Source organism: Propithecus coquereli, unplaced genomic scaffold (assembly GCF_000956105.1).
Source record: "Propithecus coquereli isolate 6110/MARCELLA unplaced genomic scaffold, Pcoq_1.0 Scaffold232, whole genome shotgun sequence".
Lineage (NCBI taxonomy): Eukaryota > Metazoa > Chordata > Mammalia > Primates > Indriidae > Propithecus > Propithecus coquereli.
The window spans coordinates 1,518,702-1,541,953 of NW_012147864.1; the positions used below are offsets into that span (position 1 = coordinate 1,518,702).

The 23,252-nt window shown below is 40.3% G+C and overlaps 1 protein-coding gene across 2 annotated transcripts in view; it reads left to right on the forward strand.

Annotated features, from left to right (window-relative positions):
• Nucleotides 1-23,252, forward strand: part of SYNPO2 (synaptopodin 2) — a 152,243-nt gene that overhangs the window by 120,688 nt on the left and 8,303 nt on the right. The window contains exons 2-4 of one of the 2 annotated variants that reach the window (XM_012645490.1): nucleotides 603-754; nucleotides 5,072-5,883; nucleotides 8,308-10,427. In XM_012645490.1, coding sequence (XP_012500944.1) covers nucleotides 603-754; nucleotides 5,072-5,883; nucleotides 8,308-10,427 — 3,084 coding nt within the window. The remainder of the gene's footprint in view (nucleotides 1-602; nucleotides 755-5,071; nucleotides 5,884-8,307; nucleotides 10,428-23,252) is intronic. The other variant, XM_012645491.1, reaches the window with a different exon arrangement.

The following is a 23,252-nucleotide window of genomic DNA, read 5'->3' on the forward strand; positions in this document are numbered from 1 at the left end:
GCTGAAGTTTGCTTAGTGCCATGTCTTGAATAGTTGATTTTAGTCCGGGCTGCTCTCTTGAACATGTTCCCACATATCCTGGCTTCCTGAATTCCTCACTATCCTGGGATGGCTTTTATCAGCCCTTTAGCTGTACAGCTCTCTCCTTAAAACCAATTGTCCCGTCCTACATCTTCTTAGCAATGGGAGGGGATTTTAAAATTTATTTTAATGGAAGAGATCACTTTATTACTTGGGGTAAAATGGTACAGTGGAATAATTATTTTTTAATGTATAATCAATGTAAGCATCTAGCATCTTTCCCCATTTTTCTCTATTCTTTATTTCTTTTATTCTAGTTCCTTTACATTGATTTACTTTCCTTTTTTCTGTTTATTTACAATATTTGGATTAAATTTTGGCATTTTGGTACATAATAAGTTGTGTGTGTGTATTTGGGGAGTGATGAGACATGTTTAAGATGGTCTTATATGTTAACAGGTGAATTAAAAATCAGGGCTGGTTTTACAGATTGCAGATCTGTTTACCTCTGTTTCTCAGAGATAGTGGCATGCTTTTTACAGGTTCTGTTGTTCTAACTATGCCTTTCTCACTCCATTCAGATTCGAAACCAGAGCAAAGCCTCCGGGTCCGGGCTCTGTGAGGGGGATGAAGTGGTTTCTATCAATGGCAACCCTTGTGCAGACCTCACATACCCCGAAGTCATCAAGCTCATGGAAAGCATAACAGACTCTCTCCAAATGCTCATCAAAAGGTATAACGGATTTGTTGAAATGTGTATTTCCTCTTGAAATTCGATGGGAATGATTATAGCTTCTACCACAAAATTCATTTATGGGAAAACCAGGAGTGCTTTGTAAAATAGTTAAACGGGAACACCACAGTGTTTGAGAAATGGGAAATTCTATTCAACTAAACTTTCTGGTTTATTGATGATTAAGGTGAAAATCTTTGTTTCACGCACTTTGGTAAAAATCTTAGATATTTTAGACTACTCACTTAGAAAAGTTGGTATATTGAGGAAAATTTAATACTTCTTTGATAGGTCAAGATTTTGTGATGGATCAGGATTACTCAATTATAATTCCCAGATTCATAGATGAATTTAAAAAGTTTAAATATTAAACCATTAAACTGTATAATTTTTTATTGAAAGTGGATGCTAGGACATGGAAAAAAGCAACAGCAAAAAACTTAAAAACAGCCAGATGTCTGCGTAGCAGGATCTCCAATAAAGTGGATTTTGGGGTATGGACAAAAGCAGGTGACTAGAGTAAGGCTTCTACACTGTCGGTGCAAACAGACAACCTACAGAATGGAAGAAAATATTTACAAACTATACATTCGACAGAGGGCTAATATCCAGAATCTATAAAGAACCCAAACAAATCAGCAAGAAAAACAAAACAAAACAAAACAAAACAAACAAACAAACAAAACAGCCCCATGAAAAAGTGGGCAAAAGACATGAGCAGCAGTTTTTCAAAAGAAGATAGAGAAATGGTCTACAAACATGAAAAAATGCTCAACATCACTAATCATCAGGGAAATGCAAATTAAAACCACAATGAGATACTACCTTACTCCTGTCAGATGGCCATTATTAAAAAGTCAAAAAACAAGAAATGCTGGTGTGGATGCAGAGAGAAAGGAACACTTAGACACTGTTAGTGGGACTGCAAATTAGTACAAAGTCTATGGAAAATAGAGTGGAGATGTCTCAGAGAACTAAAAGTATATTTACCATTTGATCCAGTAATCCCGCTACTGGATATCTACCCAAAGGAAAAGAAGTCATTTCATCAAAAAGACACATGCACTTGAAAGTTTATCGCAGCACAATTCACAACTGCAAAGATTCATAAGTGGATTAGAAAATGTGGTAGGTATATACCATGAAGTACTAGTCATCTATAAAAAGGAATTAAATAATGTCTTTTGCAGCAATCTGGATGGAACTGGAGACCATTATTTTCAGTGAAGTATCTCAGGAATGAAAAAACAAACACCACATGTACTCTCTAATAATTGGGAGTTAAATGATGGCCACACAAGAGCACAAAGAAACGTAAAGACCATTGGAATCCAAGAAGAGGGGAGGGTGGAAGGGGTTGAGGGGTAAAAACTTACTTATTGGGTACAGTGAACACTGTTCTTATGATAAGCACACCAAAAGCCCCGACTTAAGCATTATACAAAGTATACGTGCAACAAAAACATTTGTACCCCCTTAATATTTTGAAATTTAAAAGAATACAGAAGAAAAAATTAAACATAAAAACAAAAGAAAACAATGAGGGCAATAACAAAAAACTATAGCATTGACATTTTTACAGTGTACAAATCACAGTACAGTCCATACTGATTTTGCAGCTGAAGCCCTGACCATTGCATTATAATAAATCTGGAAAGGAAAGCTCTGGCTTCCTGGAGAACAGCCTTTAAGAAAGTGTTAGAGGGCATCTCAAAATGAACCTCAAAGCCTTCTAGGTTTTGCCTCAACTCTGCAGTAACACTACATACAGCATTACCCTTCTGAAAATCACTCAGTATGATTCCATTTCAAAATAAAAATGAACTCACTATTGCCAAACTCTTGTGACAATAAGGGAAATCTAGCATTATTCTTGTAATCTCCTATCTAAATATTTACCCATCAAATCCAGTATTTAAGGCCTTAGAATCCTACTTGTTTATAAAGCTGCCATTTGCTTTTAAAATGGGTCCAACAGAAATGTTGCCAAGTATAATCACAGTGTGCATTATCATGTATAAATCTCTGAAGTATTTGAAGATTTCCATCTCTGTAAAGGTTTAATCATATCTAAAATGGGGAAAAATCCCTTTCTAATTTGTTCCCTTTTTTGCGTCCTTACTGATTTAATGAGGCCAGTGTCTCTGGAATGCATTTGTGGTCTGGAACATCCCTACTAGTTCTTGTTTTGATTATGATAGCTGTCACTGGGAGAGTCAAGGGGGTGGGGGGTTTAGCACTGAGTCTCAGTACATATTTACTTTCAGAAATAAATGGACTAGTTCTCTGCTACTTTTAATAACTGGAATCATAGTTATTATTTTTTCTTCATAGTATGACTTTTTAAAAAATAAATAATAATTGATGGGATTCAAAATGTAATCCCCAATTAAAATCAGCCCCAAGGCAATCATCATCATCATCATCCACCACCACTCTGGGTAGCTGAACATTGTTTCCTGCAATTAAATATTTCTCTCATATCACTGTCATCTCTCATTAGAGGACAAGTGTTTTACTTTTCCTGTACTATTGCCCAGAGATAGCTGGACTAGGTTATTTTAAAATAACTCCTTTAACATTAAGTTTCTATTATCTTAACTTTTATTAAAATTATTAGGCATAAAAAGTAAATGATTATATAATTATGACATATAAATCTTGGAATTCAGTACCTATGTAGACTGAAATGAGTATTTTAAGGTATAAAGCTTTTCTCTCTCTTTCCTTCTCTTTCTCTCTATCTCTCATGCTTTTATGATTTTTATTTGTGTCTATACGTTTTACTTCGGCTACCAATAAATGTTAACATGTATCTAGCCCATTTGTCTGAATTCCAGTCTATAAAGCTGGAATGAATTGAAATTACCCTCTTCTCAGCTCCATAATTGATTGTTAACATAATTCAAAGTGATTTAATCTACTTCCATCCCAAAGCCTTCCTAAATTAAAACTCTCTGACCTTTTGATACCCTCAAATTCAGTTTAACGGGGTATATGTATCATTTTCTCTGTAAGAATCATCTAATTTTCTATCATCGTGTTTTTTAAATACTGTATTATAATTTTTTAAAATACTATATTACCAGGAAGCTTTTCAAATTACTTACATAGAGAAAGCTACATTTTGTTTGATTGTTAGTTTTTGTTTTGTTCAGTTTTGTTTTACCCAATGCAGTCAAAAGCAAAGTTAGGGAGTAAGTATTTCAAACATTGGTCTGAAATTCCACTACCACATAAATTCCAAGGTAAATTCCTTTGAGTAAAGTAGAATTAGGAGCTCACTCCCTTCAATTGACGATCCCTGCATTAGTCATGGTGTATTTTCAGGGAGGAGGGAAGGGGCAGAGATAGCTGCTACTGCTTCTTTAAAAAAAAAAAATGCACAAATGTAAGAAGTGAAGGCATCTCCTACAGCTATTCTGTGAATGATAATTCTCTTCTAAAAGCATTTAGAGTTTAAATTAGAGTTTTAGAAAGAAGTTGTTTAATTCCAAAACGGACATTGCTTCCTCTCACAAAGTCAAATTTGCAAAACCAACTGGGAATGGTTAAGGTCAAAATCAAAGAACCGTGGTGTGCAGCTCTGGCCTCCTTAGCTGAAGGATAAAGGAACAGTTCGACTTCAGATACTCTAAAAGGAAAATGCTCCAAGAAACAGGTTCAAATAGAAGAAAGGGAGGCAACTCGGATTATAAATACTCCATGACTTAATGATCCATTGCAGCATGGAAAGGATTTCTCTTTACACAAGAGCACTGGGCTGGGGTCCACTTATTACAAAACATATGCTCATTGGAGCTTGACAAATAGCTCCTATTTCATTCCTTTCGAGAAAGCACAGCCTCTAAAAGGATTACTTGAGTTATCTGTAAGTTGAGATGATCTGTAGCTGCTGGATATGTTTATGTGACTTTCACCAAAATTTAGTCAATAAGACATTGAAATGTTTTGTCACTCTGGAGCAAACCCAGTACAGGAGAGACCCAAATCCACAAATAATTACAGATAGAGGGCATCTGTGTGGCTACAACCTGGGCTTTTTAAACATGAAAGCTGACTTTAGGATGGATTTAGGTTTCATAATCTTTTGTAAGCACTTTCGTTGTGCTTTAAAGAAAAGTGTATTTGGAAGCTCTTTAGACAATAATATGAACATGTTGCCAATTTACTGTTTTCAAATATGTTGCAGTTGACATTTAGGAGGGAATATTTTGAAATATATCATGTATTAGACATCATAAAAGTGTCGGGGAATTCTTTGGCGGGTGTAACACACTCTGATTTAAGTGTCTGGAATTATTTTTCTGTGTGCAGACCATCCAGTGGAACAAGTGAGGCTTTGATCTCTGAAACTGAAAACAAAAACCATGAGCATCTCACACAGGAGGGGTCTGCAGAAAGTACCACTCTGCAGATTCGACCAAGCACAAAGACCCAGTACAGAGAGTTCTTCATCGCCCCAGTCAAGAGTGGAGTTTCCCTAGCTGAGGACCAAAGAAGTGGTCCTGGTTGTAAAGAGAACTTAAAAGAAGAAACAGGCCTGAGCTACCAAAGGGCTCCTCAAATGCCTGACTCCCAAAGCGGACTCTTGGCAGAAGAAGTTATCTTAAGGGAGAAGGCAGAAGTGGGGCGGCCAGGCACGGTGGTTGAACTACAACTGTCCCTTTCACAGGAGAGACACAAGGACACTAGTGGCCCCACAGTGGCTCTCCTGGGAGCTGAAAAATCTAAGTCTCCTGACCCAGACCCTAACTTACAACAGGACGAGATTGTCCACATAAATTCAGGCCCTGCCAGTGAGAAAGCAGACCCTTCGCTGAGGTCCAGCAGGATAATCCAGCTCTCCAGGGGCAGAGAGTTGAGAGTGGTCCAGGGGAGTGAAGCAGGAGACGCGAGGCTGCCCCGGGTGGAAGTGATCGTCGACTGCTCTGACAGGCAGAAGACAGAAGGGTGCAGGCTTCAGGCAGGAAAGGGGTGTGTGGATTCTCCAGGGGAAGGAGGGCAGTCAGAAGCACCTCCTTCTCTGGTATCCTTTGCCGTCTCATCAGAAGGCACAGAGCAGGGGGAAGATCCACGCTCAGAAAAGGACCACAGCAGACCTCACAAGCACCGAGCGCGGCACGCACGTAAGTCCTGCCCGGGGTCAGTGCCTGGGCTGTCAGAAGGGGCTTGGGAGTTGAGGGACATTTTGTTGCTGCTTTGCTTGCATGATTTTTTTTTTTAAAGATTTTTCTTATGTTTGTCATTGGCTTTTAAAAAAACATTTAATTAATGCACAAAATAACAAATGCGAGATTGTGGAGAATACCAATTTCCGAATGGCAAGCGAGAAGTTTGAACCTTATAGTGGATTTAAATGTTTTTCATGGATTTCTTTTTATCCCCAAAGGCACAGGAATTGTTAAAGAAAATAATATTGTCAATGTGCCTTTTTCAGTTTGTTTCAGAAACTTACAATATTTCTTGTTAAAATAGCATAAGAGCATCTGAAGTCACGTGGACTCGGAGTTTAAATGTCAAAAACTGTTGAGTCTGCTCCTGAGATGTGTCTTTAAAATACAAGCCCTACCACTGATATTAAAAGCAGATCCTCATTTTGAAAAAAAATCATTGTGCAGCTTGATGATGCTTGCAGAAGTGGGTTTGACAGACAAGGACATGTGTGATACTGAGCAGTTACACGGTCCTCCCCGTTTGTAAGTTTCACTAGCCTGCAAAGTGTTCATCTACCTTCTAGACACAGGAGTCAGTCTCCAGGGCCATGTGGAGGCATTTAAGTGTCCCCAAACAGAAAATATATTTCAATTCCAGCCTTTTTGTGGCATTTTGTTTTACCCAGGGGAGTGAGGACAGAAAGGAGAATGAGCATAAGAGTGGAAGTTAGGTGTTATGATTTGGTGTTATTTTCTTTCATGTATTTGTTTCTTTTTTCACTAAAATTTCATTTGAGGATGTAAAGTCTGACAGGCAAAGGCGCTTGAATGTATGGTTGTACACAACAGCAGTGCGCTCGCCTGTTCCAAGTGGCATATTAGTCTTCTAACCTATTGTTATCCCTTTCAAAGCATATTTTTAGCATAACCACTTGCAGCTTTATTGGCAAGTGCTGTTAATCATTCCTTATACTTTACGCATCTGGACACCATCTCCACATTTATAGCATATTAAACCAGAGTATTAAGACATCATTCACATACTTTACATGTTGGCAGTGGAGTTAGCAACAACTGTGCAACTGTGACTGTCAATTTAAAAAGTTGTATAACACTAGTCAAAAAAGGAATTACATTCAGTAATAACCACATTTTTAACTATTTTCTCTATGCAAAATTTGATCATCAGTAAATATATGTAACTTTGACAGACAAGGGCATGTGTAATATGTCCTTATTAAATAATCATAAAATTATATCCTCTGATTAAATTTTATTTTTTTAATTTAATCATTGTTTGATATTTTCTTCCAGTGACAAAAAAGCTCATTTTCAATCATAAAATATTCAAAAATTTTTTCTGAATTTTCCATTTAACTATTTTGAGGAATTGAAAACTTTTTTTGAGAATCGTACTTATTATCATTGAAAACATGGTTGATTATAAATTATAAATTATGGATGCTATAAATTAATTTGCCACCCCTTTATTTTTGATAAGAATAAAAGAAAAAATTTAAATGTAAACTTTTTATAACTGTCATACTTTTAAATGACTTAATTTCTGCACCAGTTTTTACAAGCAGTAAGGAGTCACAAGTCATATAGTTTTTAAATGTCTCCAAGATTTACACGTATATCTTGTTGTAATTAAAGTATTATATTTCCAAAATACCAAGGCATTTATTTGTCTAGACAACTTTGTAGCTAGAGTTTCTTACATACATTCACAATGACAATTATAGTCTGAATTATAACTAATTATTCATTCAGTACTTTCAGTGATAAATTCAGTGTTTTAATTTATATTAATTTAGTAGCTGTGAATGGAAAGATTTGAGGCAGTTGTCAGGGTAAGAAAAAAAAAGAAAAAGAAAAAGGGGAAAACCTACATAGCTAATTACATTACATTAAAACATCTAGAAAATTTTTAAACATTTTCTTGAGATACCCCCCTCCCTTTTTAAGATACCTGGAAACAGTTTTACATTGACATTTTATTTTTTAAATATGGAAGTACAAGGATGTATTATCCTGTTCTTTAGAAAATATTATGTACTTTTCAATTTTAGTTTATATTCTATTAACGGGCATTTACTAACCACTTTATTGTTACAGTGTCAAGATTCATAGAGAAACACATGTACGAAACAAGCATTCTCAGCAACATATACAAAAAATGGAACAGGGCATTATATAGTATTATATATAGTTTATTATTATAGAAGTATAAATTTTAAAGGAAATAAGAAAGATAAATGCGTTGGATTCCTTCAAAATTCAGTACCCAATTGTAAGATTGTTCCATATTCCTTTTCCCCCCGGGGAAGGCAATTTCTGGGTTGCTGTGGTGTCTCCTTGAACTCATCCGCTCAATATATTCCTTCACTTCCCCAGGGCTCAGGAGGAGTGAAAGCTTGTCGGAAAAGCAAGTGAAAGAAGCAAAATCCAAATGCAAAAGCATCGCCCTCCTGCTCACGGACGCCCCCGAGCCCAGCTCCAAGGGGGTGTTGATGTTTAGGCGGCGCCGGCGCCGGGCGCGGAGGTACACGTTGGTGAGCTACGGCACCGGCCGGCCGACACGCGGAGACGCGGAGGAGGACGGGGACGAGGACGGCGCGTGCGCAGCGGAACTTCCGGGCTCCAGCGAGTCGGAGGCGGACGAGGGCGAGGAGCTGCCGTCCGACGTCGACGGCGGCGCGCCAGTTGTGAACTTCGACTGGGACTCGGGGCTGGCGGGCGTGGAAAGGAAACTCAGCAGCGGGGACAAGATGGAGATGTTGCCGGACACCACGGGCAAGGGAGCCCTCATGTTCGCCCGGAGGAGGGAGAGAATGGATCAGATCGCGGCGCTGAGGGACGAGGACGGGCCGCGGGCGGCGCCGGGCCCGGGAGCCCCGACTCCTCACGGGACGGACGCGGGCCCGGCGGGGGCGCGGGGCTCCGTGAGCAGAAGCTACCTCGAGCTGGGCCGCGGCCCCGGTGCCGGCGGGGCCCCCGAGACGGCGCACGCGCAGAGGGCGACCCCGACCAACAGGACGGCGCAGCCCTTCCCGGGGCCCGCCCTGCAGCCGGCAGCCCCCTTCTCCCCGACGCGAAGCGTGACGAGCCCCGTCGCCGACTTCCCTGCGCCGCCGCCTTACTCGGCGGTTGCCCCTCTGCCCGATGCCCTCGCCTTAGCGGGCTCGAGCCCGGCACAGCCCCCTCCGTGGCCCCAGCCAGCCCCTTGGGCCCAGCCCGCCTTCTACGACTCTTCTGAGCGCATCGCCTCCCGGGACGAGCGGATCTCCGTGCCTGCAAAGAGAACAGGCATCCTGCAGGAGGCCAAGAGGAGAAGCACCACGAAACCCATGTTTACTTTTAAAGAGCCCAAAGTCAGCCCAAATCCTGAACTCTTGTCACTCCTTCAAAATTCAGAAGGCAAACGGGGCACTGGAGCTGGGGGTGATTCCGGGCCGGAAGAAGACTACCTCAGCCTGGGGGCAGAGGCCTGTAATTTCATGCAGGGCGCCTCTGCTAAGCAAAAGACCCCACCTCCTGTTGCTCCCAAACCTGCAGTCAAGTCCTCGTCCTCCCAGCCAGTAACTCCAGTGTCCCCAATCTGGTCTCCAGGAGTGGCTCCAGCGCAGCCTCCTGCCTTCCCCACGTCAAACCCGTCGCAGGGCACTGTTGTCTCCTCGATCAAAATAGCCCAGCCTTCCTACCCTGCCGCCCGGTCCGCCAGCTCTTTGAACCTGGCTGGTCCCTTCAAAGGGCCACAAGCAGCAGTAGCCAGTAAGAATTACACATCTAAGCCACCAGCTCTTACCCCGACAGTCAACGCTGCTTGTGCTGGTGCACTGGGACCATCCAATGAGCTTCCGGGAATGAGTGGGAAAGGAGCCCAACTCTTCGCCAAAAGGCAGTCGAGAATGGAGAAGTATGTGGTCGATTCAGACACGGTGCAGGCCCACGCTGCTCGAGCCCAATCTCCCACTCCCTCTCTGCCGGCCAGTTGGAAGTACTCGCCCAATGTCCGAGCACCTCCTCCCATGGCCTACAATCCCATCCACTCCCCCTCCTACCCTCCGGCTGCTGTCAAGTCTCAGCCGTCAGCCGCACAGCCCTCCAAAATGGGCAAGAAAAAGGGCAAGAAGCCCCTTAATGCTCTGGATGTCATGAAGCACCAACCATACCAGCTCAATGCATCCTTGTTTACTTTCCAACCTCCAGGCACAAAGGATGGCCTCCCCCAAAAGTCACCAACCAAGGTCAATTCAGCCCTGGCCATGAAGCAAGCTCTTCCCCCGCGGCCAGTGAATGCTGGCTCACCCCCCAACGTGCAGGCTTCGTCGGTGTACTCGGTACCGGCCTACACCTCTCAGCCTGCCTTCCTTGCAGAGGCCACCTCGCCGGTCAGTGCCTCCCCAGTGCCTGTGGGCGTCCCCACCTCTCCAAAGCAAGAATCAGCCTCCTCATCTTATTTTGTGGCACCAAGGCCAAAGTTCTCAGCCAAGAAAAGTGGTGTCACAATTCAGGTGTGGAAACCATCTATTGTGGAAGAGTAATCTTGTAGCTCAAGCTGAGTGTCCACTTTGCTTGAAATGAATTGTTTGCAGTGTTACTTGAGTCCCTGAGAATGCCTAGCAAATCCTTGACTTACTTAATTTCATATATGTCACCTCCCAATCTGGGTCCAAGGAGCATAATATTTTTAATGAGTCAAAAATCCAACTCAGATTGACTTTAAACATATCTTCTTTGCACACTTAAAAAATCCAGAAGCACCCTAAAATAAACATGTGCCATTATATTAAGTAAGCGGGATACTTAGGATTTATGCTTTAGTCACAAGAAAGACAGTGATCAGTGTTACCAGACTTCAAGACACAAACTTCAGCTATTATGTAAGCATAATAGCTGTGCTCCTTTAGTGAAAAGGTTCGAATGTAGTGAGAATGTAGCCTGTACTGACTGAGATCTCCCTTTTAAGCAGTGCTTTCTCTCTATTACTAATGTAAGGGAATAAGAAATCTATCGAGGACAGGGATCAGCTCTGGTCTGTCATCCTCAGCCACCCTTTTGATGTTGCACAGAGGTGCTCTGAGGACTGTTGGAATGTACATGGTTTAGTAAGAAGTGGGTAAGAAAGAGGGTCTTAATAATTACGGAGCACTTACTGTGTATTAGGTTTTTTTGCCAGATGTTTGTACATATATTAACTAATTTCAGAAGACACATTTAAAGTAAATGGGATTGGGCAGGAAGGATAACTGTCCTTAGAGATGGTTCCCATCCTCCCTCCTCAGTTACTTAAGGAACTATGTGAGCACATCTCCCATTTCCCAGGAAGGCATAACTTAGTTTTCCTCAGCAGAGGCAAGTGGAAGGGTACGGTGAATGAAGTAACGTGTGGAGAGCAGGATGCACATAAAGGTGCGGTGCCTGTTGTGTGGCCGTGGGAAACCACGTGATTGGGACCTGAAGGATTACTGACTACAGGGGCTGACGGTGAAGCACGAGGAACCTCGGGCACTTGGAGACTGCAGGGGGAGGACACACAATTATTAGCATCACTTCTGAGTGACCTCACAGATTTCTTTTCTTGTGTTCATTTGCTTTTTGACAACTGCTTCTCCACTGTTCCTTGCAGTTCTATCCGTGCACCTCACTGTTATTTATGTTTGATGGACCAGGATAGCTCAGGCAAGGTTACCTTGTACATTCGAATTAGTCACACTCCAGATCGTCGTCCGGCTGGCTAGAAAGTGAATAATGGTACGGAGAGTAAACCTGAAGACCTTTCTGAGATCTATTTTAGTCTGATGGAAAATATTAAACATGAATTAATGTAGAGAACTGTTAAGCATTTATGACAGCTCCCGGGAACACCATCTACTCTATGCAAGAGATATGTTGAGAGATCTCTCAGAAAAACGTGCCTGGTTTGAGGGTACACAGTACCATTGTAATCCTCTGAAAATATCTGTATTCCTGTTCTTTTTCTGCTGTCACTGTCAATCTGCTATATTTTTCACTATTCTATTAAAATATTACTTTCTTCTTTATCTGTTCAATGTCCATATTTTTAAAAAAGTCTTCCTTGTATGAGCTATTCTGATGTAAGTCATTTCTCTGGTATTTCTCTCACGGGCTCCCATAACAATTCCCTTTTTGAGCATACCCATCTCTCTATACATCGTAAAACTGCAAGCCTTAGGTATTTCCAAAACATAACACACAAAGAGGAGAACTAAGTCAGTTACAGAACAATGGGGCTAATTCTGCTTTTTCTCTGAAAAATCTTCCATTGCTTTTGGTGGCACTTTACCTAGAGGTTACAACCGCAGAGTGTAGCTCGGTGTCATACTTGCCTTTTTGGGAAATCAATTAGGAAGATTAATACAGGATAAAGGAAAAAATAATCTATCCATTATATAACACAGTTATTTGTATTACTTGTCCCCTGCAAAGGAAATCTGTTGAATGCTGTGCATTTTGCATTCTTTTCTAATAGAACAACCAAAAAAGGCTTCTTAAGGAGAGGCAGGAAAGGAGATCATTTTTATGGCTTTGCATTCTTAACATAGCATTTAAAGAACAGCATGAATTAGAGGAAGGACGTGGAACACAAGTAGTCAATTTGAGATAATCGATTCAAAAGTGTCCCAGAATGATAATGACCCAGAAGTATTTCCAGAGCTTTGTGGTATGTAGGAATGAGAAGTGTTTTCAGTTCATTTCCTGTTGGACAGGTGGCAGTCTTAGCAGAGCCGTTGTTTGGAGGTGATGACTAAAGACACAACTAACATGACTGTGTCTTCTAGTCATCCTAGGACTGTCTGGGGTTCCCCCAAACCTTCTAAGAGGCATGTCAGGTATGCATGCAGTTAAAGCATTTACAATTTCGACTGAGAACTGGTAGTATAGGTCTCGCTCTGACGGATATGAGAAGTGGGAGGGAGCGCTAACCTGCTCCCTGGAGCGAGAGGGATTTCCTTTCCCTATTTTCCTCCCAACCCCCTAGGGTGCTGTATGTGGCATCTTCCAACTTAGGTCTATGCAAGTGATGTCAGTGTGGCAGGTGGGAGGGGTAGAACTCAGGACATCAGCTTCCCTCCTGCTGGGCACCTTTTGGAATCAGAGTGCTGTTGGTTTATTTGTGGTGATGGTTGGTTGGCTGGTCATGAGGTTTGGGGAGTCATATTTTGTTTAGTGTTTAGCACCTTGCCTCTTCCCTTGTCCTCTATTAGCTTAATTTCTCGGCAGAACACCCATGAAGTCAGTTTTCGTCTTCAGCTCAACAGCAATGATAATTTACTGAGTGGCTATGTTACGTTAGGGACCTTACGTGTATCATCCCAAGGAATCCACGGCATGGTTTATACAGACGCTGGGATAGAAACTGAAAGGTAATCAGTCACTGACTTTCTGCAGGACCTTCAACAAATTTCTCTTTCTATGAGTTTCCCCTTAATAATGTGTCAGCCCTCTCTTCCTGCCCAGAGTGTTAGGCTGCAGTGAGTCTGCGTAACACAGATTCTAGGAGGAAGAGAGGTGCTGTTAAATATAAATACGATATATTCCCCTCAGTCTCGTTGGAGGACAGATTGGGAATCTGAGCATTGCCACCTTAATCTTAGAACATTTACAACTTTATTTCTAGTATTTTATTAATAGATACATCCAGTTTTGAGAGAGGAAAAAACACAATTTCTGCATTGATAGTGTAAAGCATACATTTTTTAGGACTGCGTTTCATATGACATATTTAGGTTATCATTCTAGAGCATGTAAAACTTTGTACTTCAAAATATATCTAGTATGATTATTAGTGTTAATGTATATCAAGCCTCTGCACTAACAGTCTCATTTGTTCTTCACAAGAAGCAACTTATTTTCAGCATAGGAAAACCAATCAGAGTAACAGATAGCTGTTTAAAATAAGCCTGTGTTATTTAACTATTCTAGACAATGCTGACTTCTTTCAAGAAACAGTCATTGAAGGACAGCTAAGTATTATCACACAGCCTAAATTCTAGCCTTGGCAAGAGTCACATCTGAGATGTACAAAAAAAAAGAAAAGATCTACATTTAAAGGGGGTGAACTAACACACGTAGGACCGTTTTCTTACTTGCAGTTACTGGATTAAAGAACTTCGAAGGTCGTTTTGCTGCTGACAGGCATATCGAACACTCTATGCGTCTCTTCCACAGTTCAAGCCTCTTAAGAGCGAAATGCACATGTCTGCTTGTGTCTGAGCTGAGATTTACGCTTTCAGATAAAAGCCCCTTGCTCTGTGTCACTCCATGCAGTTATAAACCATAGAACCTGCAAGCACCACATCCTAAGAGAGAGTTCCTGAAATCAGTTGCTATTTTATGAGTCACCACCAGCTGCCAGAAAGGGCATTTGAAGTCACAGTCATCAAAAAGAAGTGATTGTTTTCTGAAAAGCCAAATGTTTAGAACCCTTCCAGAGGAAAGTGGCGGGGTGTGTGCTGTTCCCTCCTAAAATCAGGGTTGTTGAGTTTGTTTTAAAAAAATTTTATAAGTTCATGAGAAAAATATGTCAATTCTAAGAACCAACATTATATTCCCATAAACAATGACCCTTGCTGGTCTTATGTCCCCATATCATTGGACTCTGGGGGACACAAAGACTTGTGTGACCCTTCAGAGTTGCTGAGTTAGTCAACAAGTATTCTGGGAAAAATCAGAAATGAATTCTTCTCTAGACGTTCCATCAGGGTTGGCCAAGGGCCAGAAAGCAGGCCAATAAATTCCCACAGGACCCAAACACCAGGCAAAGTTGCTCTAAGAGGCCAGTCTCCGTTTATCCCTCTACAGTTTTAAAAAACAAAAGTGCAGCCATCGCAGGTCATCCTGTGAGCATCAGGCCAATAAAAACCGTCTCCCAGTGGAGCCCTCGAGTCAGAGCACCTGGATGTTCTCAGGTGCAGCCAGTTTCCCAGTTAAAAGAAAATCCAAAAACTTATGTTTCTATGGAATGTATATTTGTACGCTAAACTACTACTTGGCTCTTGGAAATCAGAGAACTACTCAGAGGCAATTAAATGAACAGAAATTTAATTAAAAAATACCAAATCTGTCAGACATTTCTCAGACTCCTGATTTTATCAAAGGCTTACCAGCTACTAAAGTACATCTCAAATGCAGAGAAGAAAGTTAGACTTCTAAAGCGTCCTATAGTTTAAGTAATTTTTTTGTTATTCATGCACATAATTTTTCAAATTTTCATTTTTTCGGTTCTAAATGTAAAGCTCTTCATGTTTATCTCCGTTTATCTCATTCTTCACATTTATCTAAATTAGCTGTGGTTTGTGATCGGTGAAATATAAATTCGAGTCCCTAACCCGAATATCACAAGGACCTGCTTTCCAGCCCACCCTCCTTCCTCTACTTGATCGTGATAATACTCAAAATTGTAACATTCAAAGTTCCCATCGAGAAATCCTGCTTTCACAGCTCCTACTTCTTGAGCAACTTGGTAACTATTAATGGTTTGTTCATGAAAAAAATGTTTAAAAAGTCAAAGGATTATAACTGGCCTTGAGTTGAAAAAAATGCACATTCTAGGAATAAACAGAAAAGTGTTCTTCTTGGAAGTAAATAACAAAAAGCACAGTGTTTTGTTTTGTTTTCTTCAGGATACATTTTAGAAGGCAGGAACCTTTGATACTTTTATTTGATGGAATAAGCTATTTTCAAGGCTACCCACAGCCTTGAATCTAGCCTTCTGGTCTAAGCCAGGATGATATGGGTGGGGACAGAAGCTGTGGCTGTCATTCACACAACCTCATGGGGCCCGAGGAAAAGGTGGGAGTTAACGTGTTCAATTTCTACTATATGCAGAAACTGTGATAAAAATTTTACATAAGTTATAATAATAGCTAAACTTAACTGAGCACAAACTTTGGGCCCTGAATCGTGCCGAGTGTCTTTGAGAGATTTTCACTTTTAATCAGTAGTCCTTAGGAGACAGGTGCTATCATTATCCCCATTTTATAGACTACAGAGGGGGTCTGAGGCACAAAGAGGCTGGGTCACTTGTCCAAGATCACACCATGTTACATAACGGGCCCATAATTCAGTCTGCAACCTGCATTCTTAATAAATTATACTGCAATTTCATTTACTCCTCAGAATTAGTCTGAAAAAGAAGGTAGTATTCCCATTTTTCAGATGCAGTATCTGAAGCTCAGAGAGGTGAACAGCTTGGCCAGCGATCACTAAGCTTTTAAGTCGTGCTTTAGGGTTAGACATTGACGTGTGTCTGATGTCCCACCTGGGCTCTCCCAACGGTCACACGGTTTCCACAGTCCCATCAGACCCCTCATCCCACTCCCTGAGACCTGTTAACTGTGTCCTCACCACACTGATTCACCCAGAGCCTGCTCTGTCCGTGCTTTACAGGTGGCTTTAACCATGCTGAGTGCCATTAGAAAAGACTCCACTTTCCTAAGATTGCTTATAAAATCAGATGCGATGGCAGCACGGTGACGGTCCAAGCCAGTCTCTGAGAGAGAAGCATCTTTTTACAAGTAAAAAAGATGGATTTGACAGGAATTTTGTATGAGTTCTCCCAATGCTTTCATTTTCTGACTTCAGAATGAATAGTTGTTATTCATGGTCTGGGAACAGGAAAGAATGTGAATTTAAAAAGTAAAACATCAGAATCTCACATGAAGGAAGTGCTCCTCTTGGTTTCATGCCTTTCTGAGTAAATGTAATTCAGGGAACTTTCCTATTAAGTAGTGAATCAGCACCCAGCTTGGCTTGCTACTAAGCTGATAATAACTCGAGGCATTTCAACAGGAATAATTCTAAACAGAATAATACCTAGGGAGTCTCACGTTTTCAGTGCTTTGAACCATACTCTGAAAAAGTAGTTACCCCTGGAATCTTAGAGCTCTGTGGTGCCTCTCTGGGCCATGCTGGCGTCACCCTGGTGTGCATGAGGAAGCAAACCCTTCCTGCCACAAAGTGTCCTCAATAGAAGATTTCTCAACAGTTATTTCTGTCAAAGACTTCCTAGCAAGGACATTTTTACACCTTACATTTTTTTCCAGTGTTTTTTTTTTTTCCCTTAAACTATGTCTCTTTGTTATTTTGAAAACATCTTCTGAGAACTAGAGTAATGGATTCTAAACATGGGTCTTGAACATTCCTGTCACTAACTTCAAGAAAAGAAGATGTGGGCTTCCAGGTTAACTGTGAAAACTCACTGTTATCTGCTGAGCTCCATTGCTTTAGCTTAAAAGTATAGAGCCACTAATAAGATGACAGTTATGGGGACTTACCATGTGCAAAGTGCCACTGTAAGTATTTTATAAGTATTAACTGTTTTAGTCATTACAACATGACTAAAGTATGAGGTGGGTATTACTTTTGTCCCACTTTGAGATGAGAAAATTGAGGTAAAGAAAAGTTAAGGAACTTGTCTAACATGCTAGGGCTAAGGCTGAGGACCCCACAGCAAACTCCATAGCCACCCCCTGGTCCCCAGGCTGTGCCCCCTCTTCTGAGTGCAAGAAGATTGAGGGCACAGATGAAAGGAGCTGCTCATCGGAGGTGATGAGGTTTACATGTCTCAGAAATAACTCAAAAGTTACACTAAATCTTCTAAATCAAAGGGAGAAATATTGAAAAATCTTCTTAGAGTTTGGTAGCACCAAGTGATAAATACGGTAAACAAGGTCTATGGGAAAAAGCCATAGTTTTTATTTTAATCAGCCTATTTGCTTATAACTCAATACATGGTAGAAGGAAGCTCAGCGTTTTGTTGGTTTCCATTGAGTGAATAACCAGGAAGGACCAGACCAACCGCCTCAAACACCCACCAATTCCAGCCAACTATTAGCACCTTATATTACCAGAGTTGTGCTAATTTACATTTGGTAAATTAAAGAAAAAGAAAATAGTGATGAAAAGAAAATCTTCAAATCCTAGTAACAATAATGCAGGAAAAAAGCTCCCCTAAATTTTTAAATTAGAAAAAAAAACATGATTTTTGATTGAGGGGAAGCAAAATATAACCATTCTTTAAATGAACTTCACACATGATTAGGTGAGATAATGTATGTAAACCTTGAGCAGTTTTTGCAGTGGTCAAGGGTGTGGGCTCCAGGCTAACCTGCCTGTGTCAGATCCCAGGCCTGCCTCTTGCTAGTTGGGAGACTTTGGGCAAAGGATTAGGCTGCTCTGTGCTTCAGAACCTCAGCTGCAAAATGGGGACAGTGACAGGAGGACCTCTAGCTGCTGTGAAGATTCAGTGATCAATATGCATAATGTGTCTAGAACTGTGCCTGGCACATAGAAAGTATTTAACATGTGTTAGCTATTAATATTACTGTAAAGGGCACGTAATAAATAATAGCTACTATTTCGAAATCTTCTAAGGAGGAAAACACACAATTAAGCAAGTACTTTTGTGTTCTCTGTTAATACGAATCCCGGCTTAAGGGACCTCCCACAACGAAAACAGAAAAAGCAGGAGCAGTGTCATGATCAATATCATATTGACATAAAAAACCTATTTCCAGGTGTCTTTGATGGAAAGTTTTTTTTTCTTCTCTCCTTTTTTTTTCTCACAGAAGCTTTATATGTTGACATTCCTCTGTATTCAGCCTGTTTGTCAATGTTTTTCTGCTTTGTGTTCATCGATTGTCCTAGCACTGTTTCCGTGGTATACAATGATGAGACCAGGATTCAAAATGACTGATTCAATATTTTTAGAAATAAACCTAACATCAGCTTTCAGACTCTCCTATAAAGGTACCATGTTCCGTTCAAATTACCAATATCAAATAGAACAAATATGGTATACTTGGCAATATAAAGAGAACTCTTATGGGGAAATATTTGTAAATCAAATATATTCTCAAAATAAGATAGTTGGTATCCTGAGAAAGGTTCTAGGATGGTTGAAGCTTAAATAGGCCTATCGCACAGAAAGTGGAACAGTTGGCAACCCTTCCCCTGAGACTACCCCACTTCAGACCTGCAAGCAGTTGGGCTCTGATAGAACCCGGCTGACCTAGGAGGGTGCCGCTCACAGCTGTCATCCCTTCTTTCCAGCGCTGTCCTAGGACAAAGGGTCAGCAACCTGGCCTTTTTAGAGTAACGGATCCCCTTGCCTGAGAAGCGTGATCACTTTCCAAAAACAGAAGGAGCGAAACCTCGGCCTGAACGGAGCGAACGCCCAGCTCACAGGGCAAGTGATGAAACACAATTCTCAGAAGCTGGGCGACTGGTGTAGGGAGGAACTTAACATTCCAGCCGCCTTTCAAAACCCAGGGAATTTTTGTGGGTTTTCTGGCACTTCTAGAATCCTTCTGAGTCAGAAGCAGAAGTCAGGATTGGTCCCGAAGAAAAAGAAGAAGAAAAAAATCAAAACAAGCTGAGATTCTGAAATTTTTTTTTAATTTGTTCTTTTTTCTTTTTTGTCTCTCTTTTTTTTTTTTTATTTCAGCATATTATGGGGATACAGATGGTTAGATTACGTATATTACCCTTGCCCAACCTGAGTCAGAGCTTCAAGTGTGTCCATCCCCCAGACGGAGATTCTGAAAATTTTATCTGAATCCAAAATAGCTTTTGTTTCAAGTACAATTAGATTGATTTAGTTTAGTTTTCCTTTTGTGTCATTTAATTCCATTTGAGAAAACAAAACAAAACAAAACTAGGTCTCTTTCTGGCATTGCATGCCCCTTAGTTCTTTTCAGTCCTAGCATATCTCAGACTAGTAAAGAAATGTTCACAAAACCATCTCTAGAGATAGGAATCACCAAGGAATAGGCTGGACTAATGGAAAGCGCTAATTCAAGGTATCGTTTCAATCTTTCCACAATCAGGTCTTTGGTTTGAGGTTTGGTTTTTTTAAAACTCCGTATTCAGTGTCTGGTGATGGTGGTTCTGCCCCACTGGACTACTCGTTAATGTTTATCAAATGATTATAATTCTTCATGTAAGCACAATATGTTCCAAATAGATTTTGATTCTACATTGTGGAATACCCACAGAAACGTCACAACTCACTGTGGGGGGTACTACTGAAACACAGAGAAAAGCAAAATATACCATCACTTAGAATTTTTTTATTTTAGTTTTAATTTTACACTTCACTCACCAACTAACATGATTTCCTTTATACCCAGCACTTTAGTTTGAGCAAACTATTGTTTTCCTAGTGTTGTAACACACGCTTTCCAACTTTTGCTCCCAGGGGAAAATTAAGATTTTTTTTTTTTTTTTTTTTTCCCCTGGCCCCGCCTCGGAGATTCTGACGTCTAGGTTTTTGTAACACACACCCCAGGTGATTCTGATGCTAACGGTTGTGAACCACACTTTGAAAAACACTTTTCTAATATGTAAAACGTTTAAGTCATCTTTATTATTTTCCTAGTGTTGTAACACACGCTTTCCAACTTTTGCTCCCAGGGGAAAAAATTAAGATTTTTTTTTTTTTTTTTTTCCCCTGGCCCCGCCTCGGAGATTCTGACGTCTAGGTTTTTGTAACACACACCCCAGGTGATTCTGATGCTAACGGTTGTGAACCACACTTTGAAAAACACTTTTCTAATATGTAAAACGTTTAAGTCATCTTTATTATTTAAAACCCATTAATAGTTTCATGTTCATCCACCACCTTGCTGACTTTCCTTCCAACGCCCAGGAGATGGCAGCAAACCCTCTTCCCCGCTCCGCGCTTCGCAGGCAGCCGGTCCAAAGCTTGTTGCATTATATTACGATGTGCCTTGAATATTCTTTTTTCAAAATAGAAGAATAAAGGGGGCCTTGAGATGTGATTTTATCTGACCTCTGCCTCTAATCAAGAATGAGCATAAATATTTCTAGGAATGGAGTGATATAATTTTATCATCTAGAAAAGGGATTGATTGTCTGAAGTTCCTTGGCTGTTTTTCTTATCTCTGGGAAAGGAACTGTATGACTTCCGTCGGCTGCAGGGCCCTAGAGTCTGTTATCTCCAATCGAAAATGTTCTTATTAATAACACTTAAATCTCTCTGGCAGTAATCTAAACATTCTTATTTTGGGATCTAGGCTAAAGGAAAATTTTGAAGCACTTTGAATGCTAGTTAGCTTTTTCAAATGAAAATGAATACAATTGTAAAATTTTCAAGAGAAAAAGGAGGTTCATGCAACTTGAGGTATCACAGGCAAAGAGCCCAACATTTTTGTTTAACCCTAACATTAATACAAGCAAATAGTGTATGACCAAACGCAAACTCAGGCAGAGGCTGAGTAGATGACCAAACGCAAACTCAGGCAGAGGCTGCTGAAACATAGAAGAGCGCGCCAAGCACAGGAGTAGGTAGACCCACTCGGGAACAGCCTTGATCCCAACAAACATTGTTCCCAGACCTTTGACACACTACAGTTTATTTCCACAACAAAAAAGATGGTGACGTGTTTGGAAGTTCTGCGTTACAAGATATGTTTGTACATTTCCAGTGGGAAGAAAAAAGACCCATTAAACCTGGATGTTCATGAATGAGGCAGTCAATCGAGGCCCAGGTGACAGTGCAGGTGTGACGCCAGATGATCAAAGCATCACTGATCTACTAATTCTCTTTTTAAAGGAACTTGCTTGCATTAGGTTTACCAATATTGAAATAGGCAAGATTAAGAAGAAGGATGAAACTGGGGAAAACCGCCATTAACTGGGGAACCTGCACCCCACTAGCAGAGTGTGTCCAATGACCTCTCTGATTGGAGAGGAAGCTTTTGGCTGATATCGGTTGGGAATCTTTTTACAAATAGTTAAGCTCCGGTTATTTGTTTTTCCATCCTTTCCCTCTGCATTTTTTGAAAATGGTTGCTTAAGAACTTCAGACATATGTATTACATACATACATATATGTGAAGGATCTCTCTTCCTCGTTCACTCTCAAATGTGTATTTATGAGGGCCTAGACATTTTGGTACCTCCAGAAGAAGTTACTTTTTATTTTAAGACTATTCCAAATGGTTAAGAGGGTTGATGTAGTATTTGTAGCTATTAATAATTCACAGCTATTAATAATTCACAAGATTTTTTAAAATTCATCTATGCATTTGCATGAATCAATACTAAAAGTGAAAAAATCGTGTGGCAATTGTAATAGTCAATAAATACCTAGCATCAAAATGAAGGCAAACTTTGGAAGTCAGGTGAATAATAAAGAATAAGATCCTTTTCATAAATATGTGGCCCACGTAGAAAAATTTGCTGTTGTATTTACATGCAACGTTATATCTAAATAATTATACATTGTAGTGCTCTGAGTACATTAAAGAAAGTTTTGCCAATAAAAAACAACTGTAATAACAGCTAATGCCAAGGGCAAAACTAAATATTTGTTCTCTAATTTTAAAAGTTTGTTAAGTGGACAAGCATTCTAAAACCTCACAAGACTTCCACTAGAACCATTAAAGACAGACTACAAATATCTGGGATTAATATTTTCAGGGGAAGTAAATCCTTCTTATTTTGAGAAAATGTACCTGGGATACTTCTGACAAAAGATGTTTCCCTAAGTTTTTCATTTGCATTTGAAAAGCACATGGTCATGACTATCATTGTATATTCTGCTTTAATCCATTTTTCCCCTTAGTGGTCTTTTATCTATCTATTCCAAAGCAATCAGACTTTTGAAAATCCCACCTACTTAATGGCATGCCTGTGTCTCTAAAATGAAATGATGTGTGTGAAATTATCATGTAAATTCCCTCAAACAAGAAAGATATCTTAAATAATACTTACCACTTGGACCAGAGAGGGTGGTAAGGGCATTAAGCATGATTTTTTTCTACTCTGTGCTTTAGAAAACAAGTCGTTGGTGCCTTTCCCGATGAAGAGCTGGATTTATGATTCTTAATTTTAAATATCACTCTGGGGCCATGTTTTTGATGAGGACAACATAAATATGATTTGGCAGTAAGTCTTCGATTTCTCAAGAACACTAGGTTGAACAATTTACTCAGGACTCAGGGTGTGAATCAAAGGACCCATTTAATGAGCTTAGGGATGTCATGGACAGAAACACAATTGCAAAGACCAAACACTCACTTTCCCCCTCACGTGTTCTCCACGTCTCTGTGAAATAATGTGGTTGTGTGTCATGGTCGTGTGGTTATTGATGTGCCTACGTCACTACCATTAACCAGCTTTGATTCGTCAAGGTTTTTAATGTAACTGGGAGTTGTGACAGTGGATGGCTTAAAAACACACCAGTGGGAAGTTTTGAGAATGTTCTCATTCAAAGGCCAGATCAAGTTTGTTAGACGGTATGTACACATTTCTTAAGAATACTTGTTCTTAAAAATCTTAACTGGTAA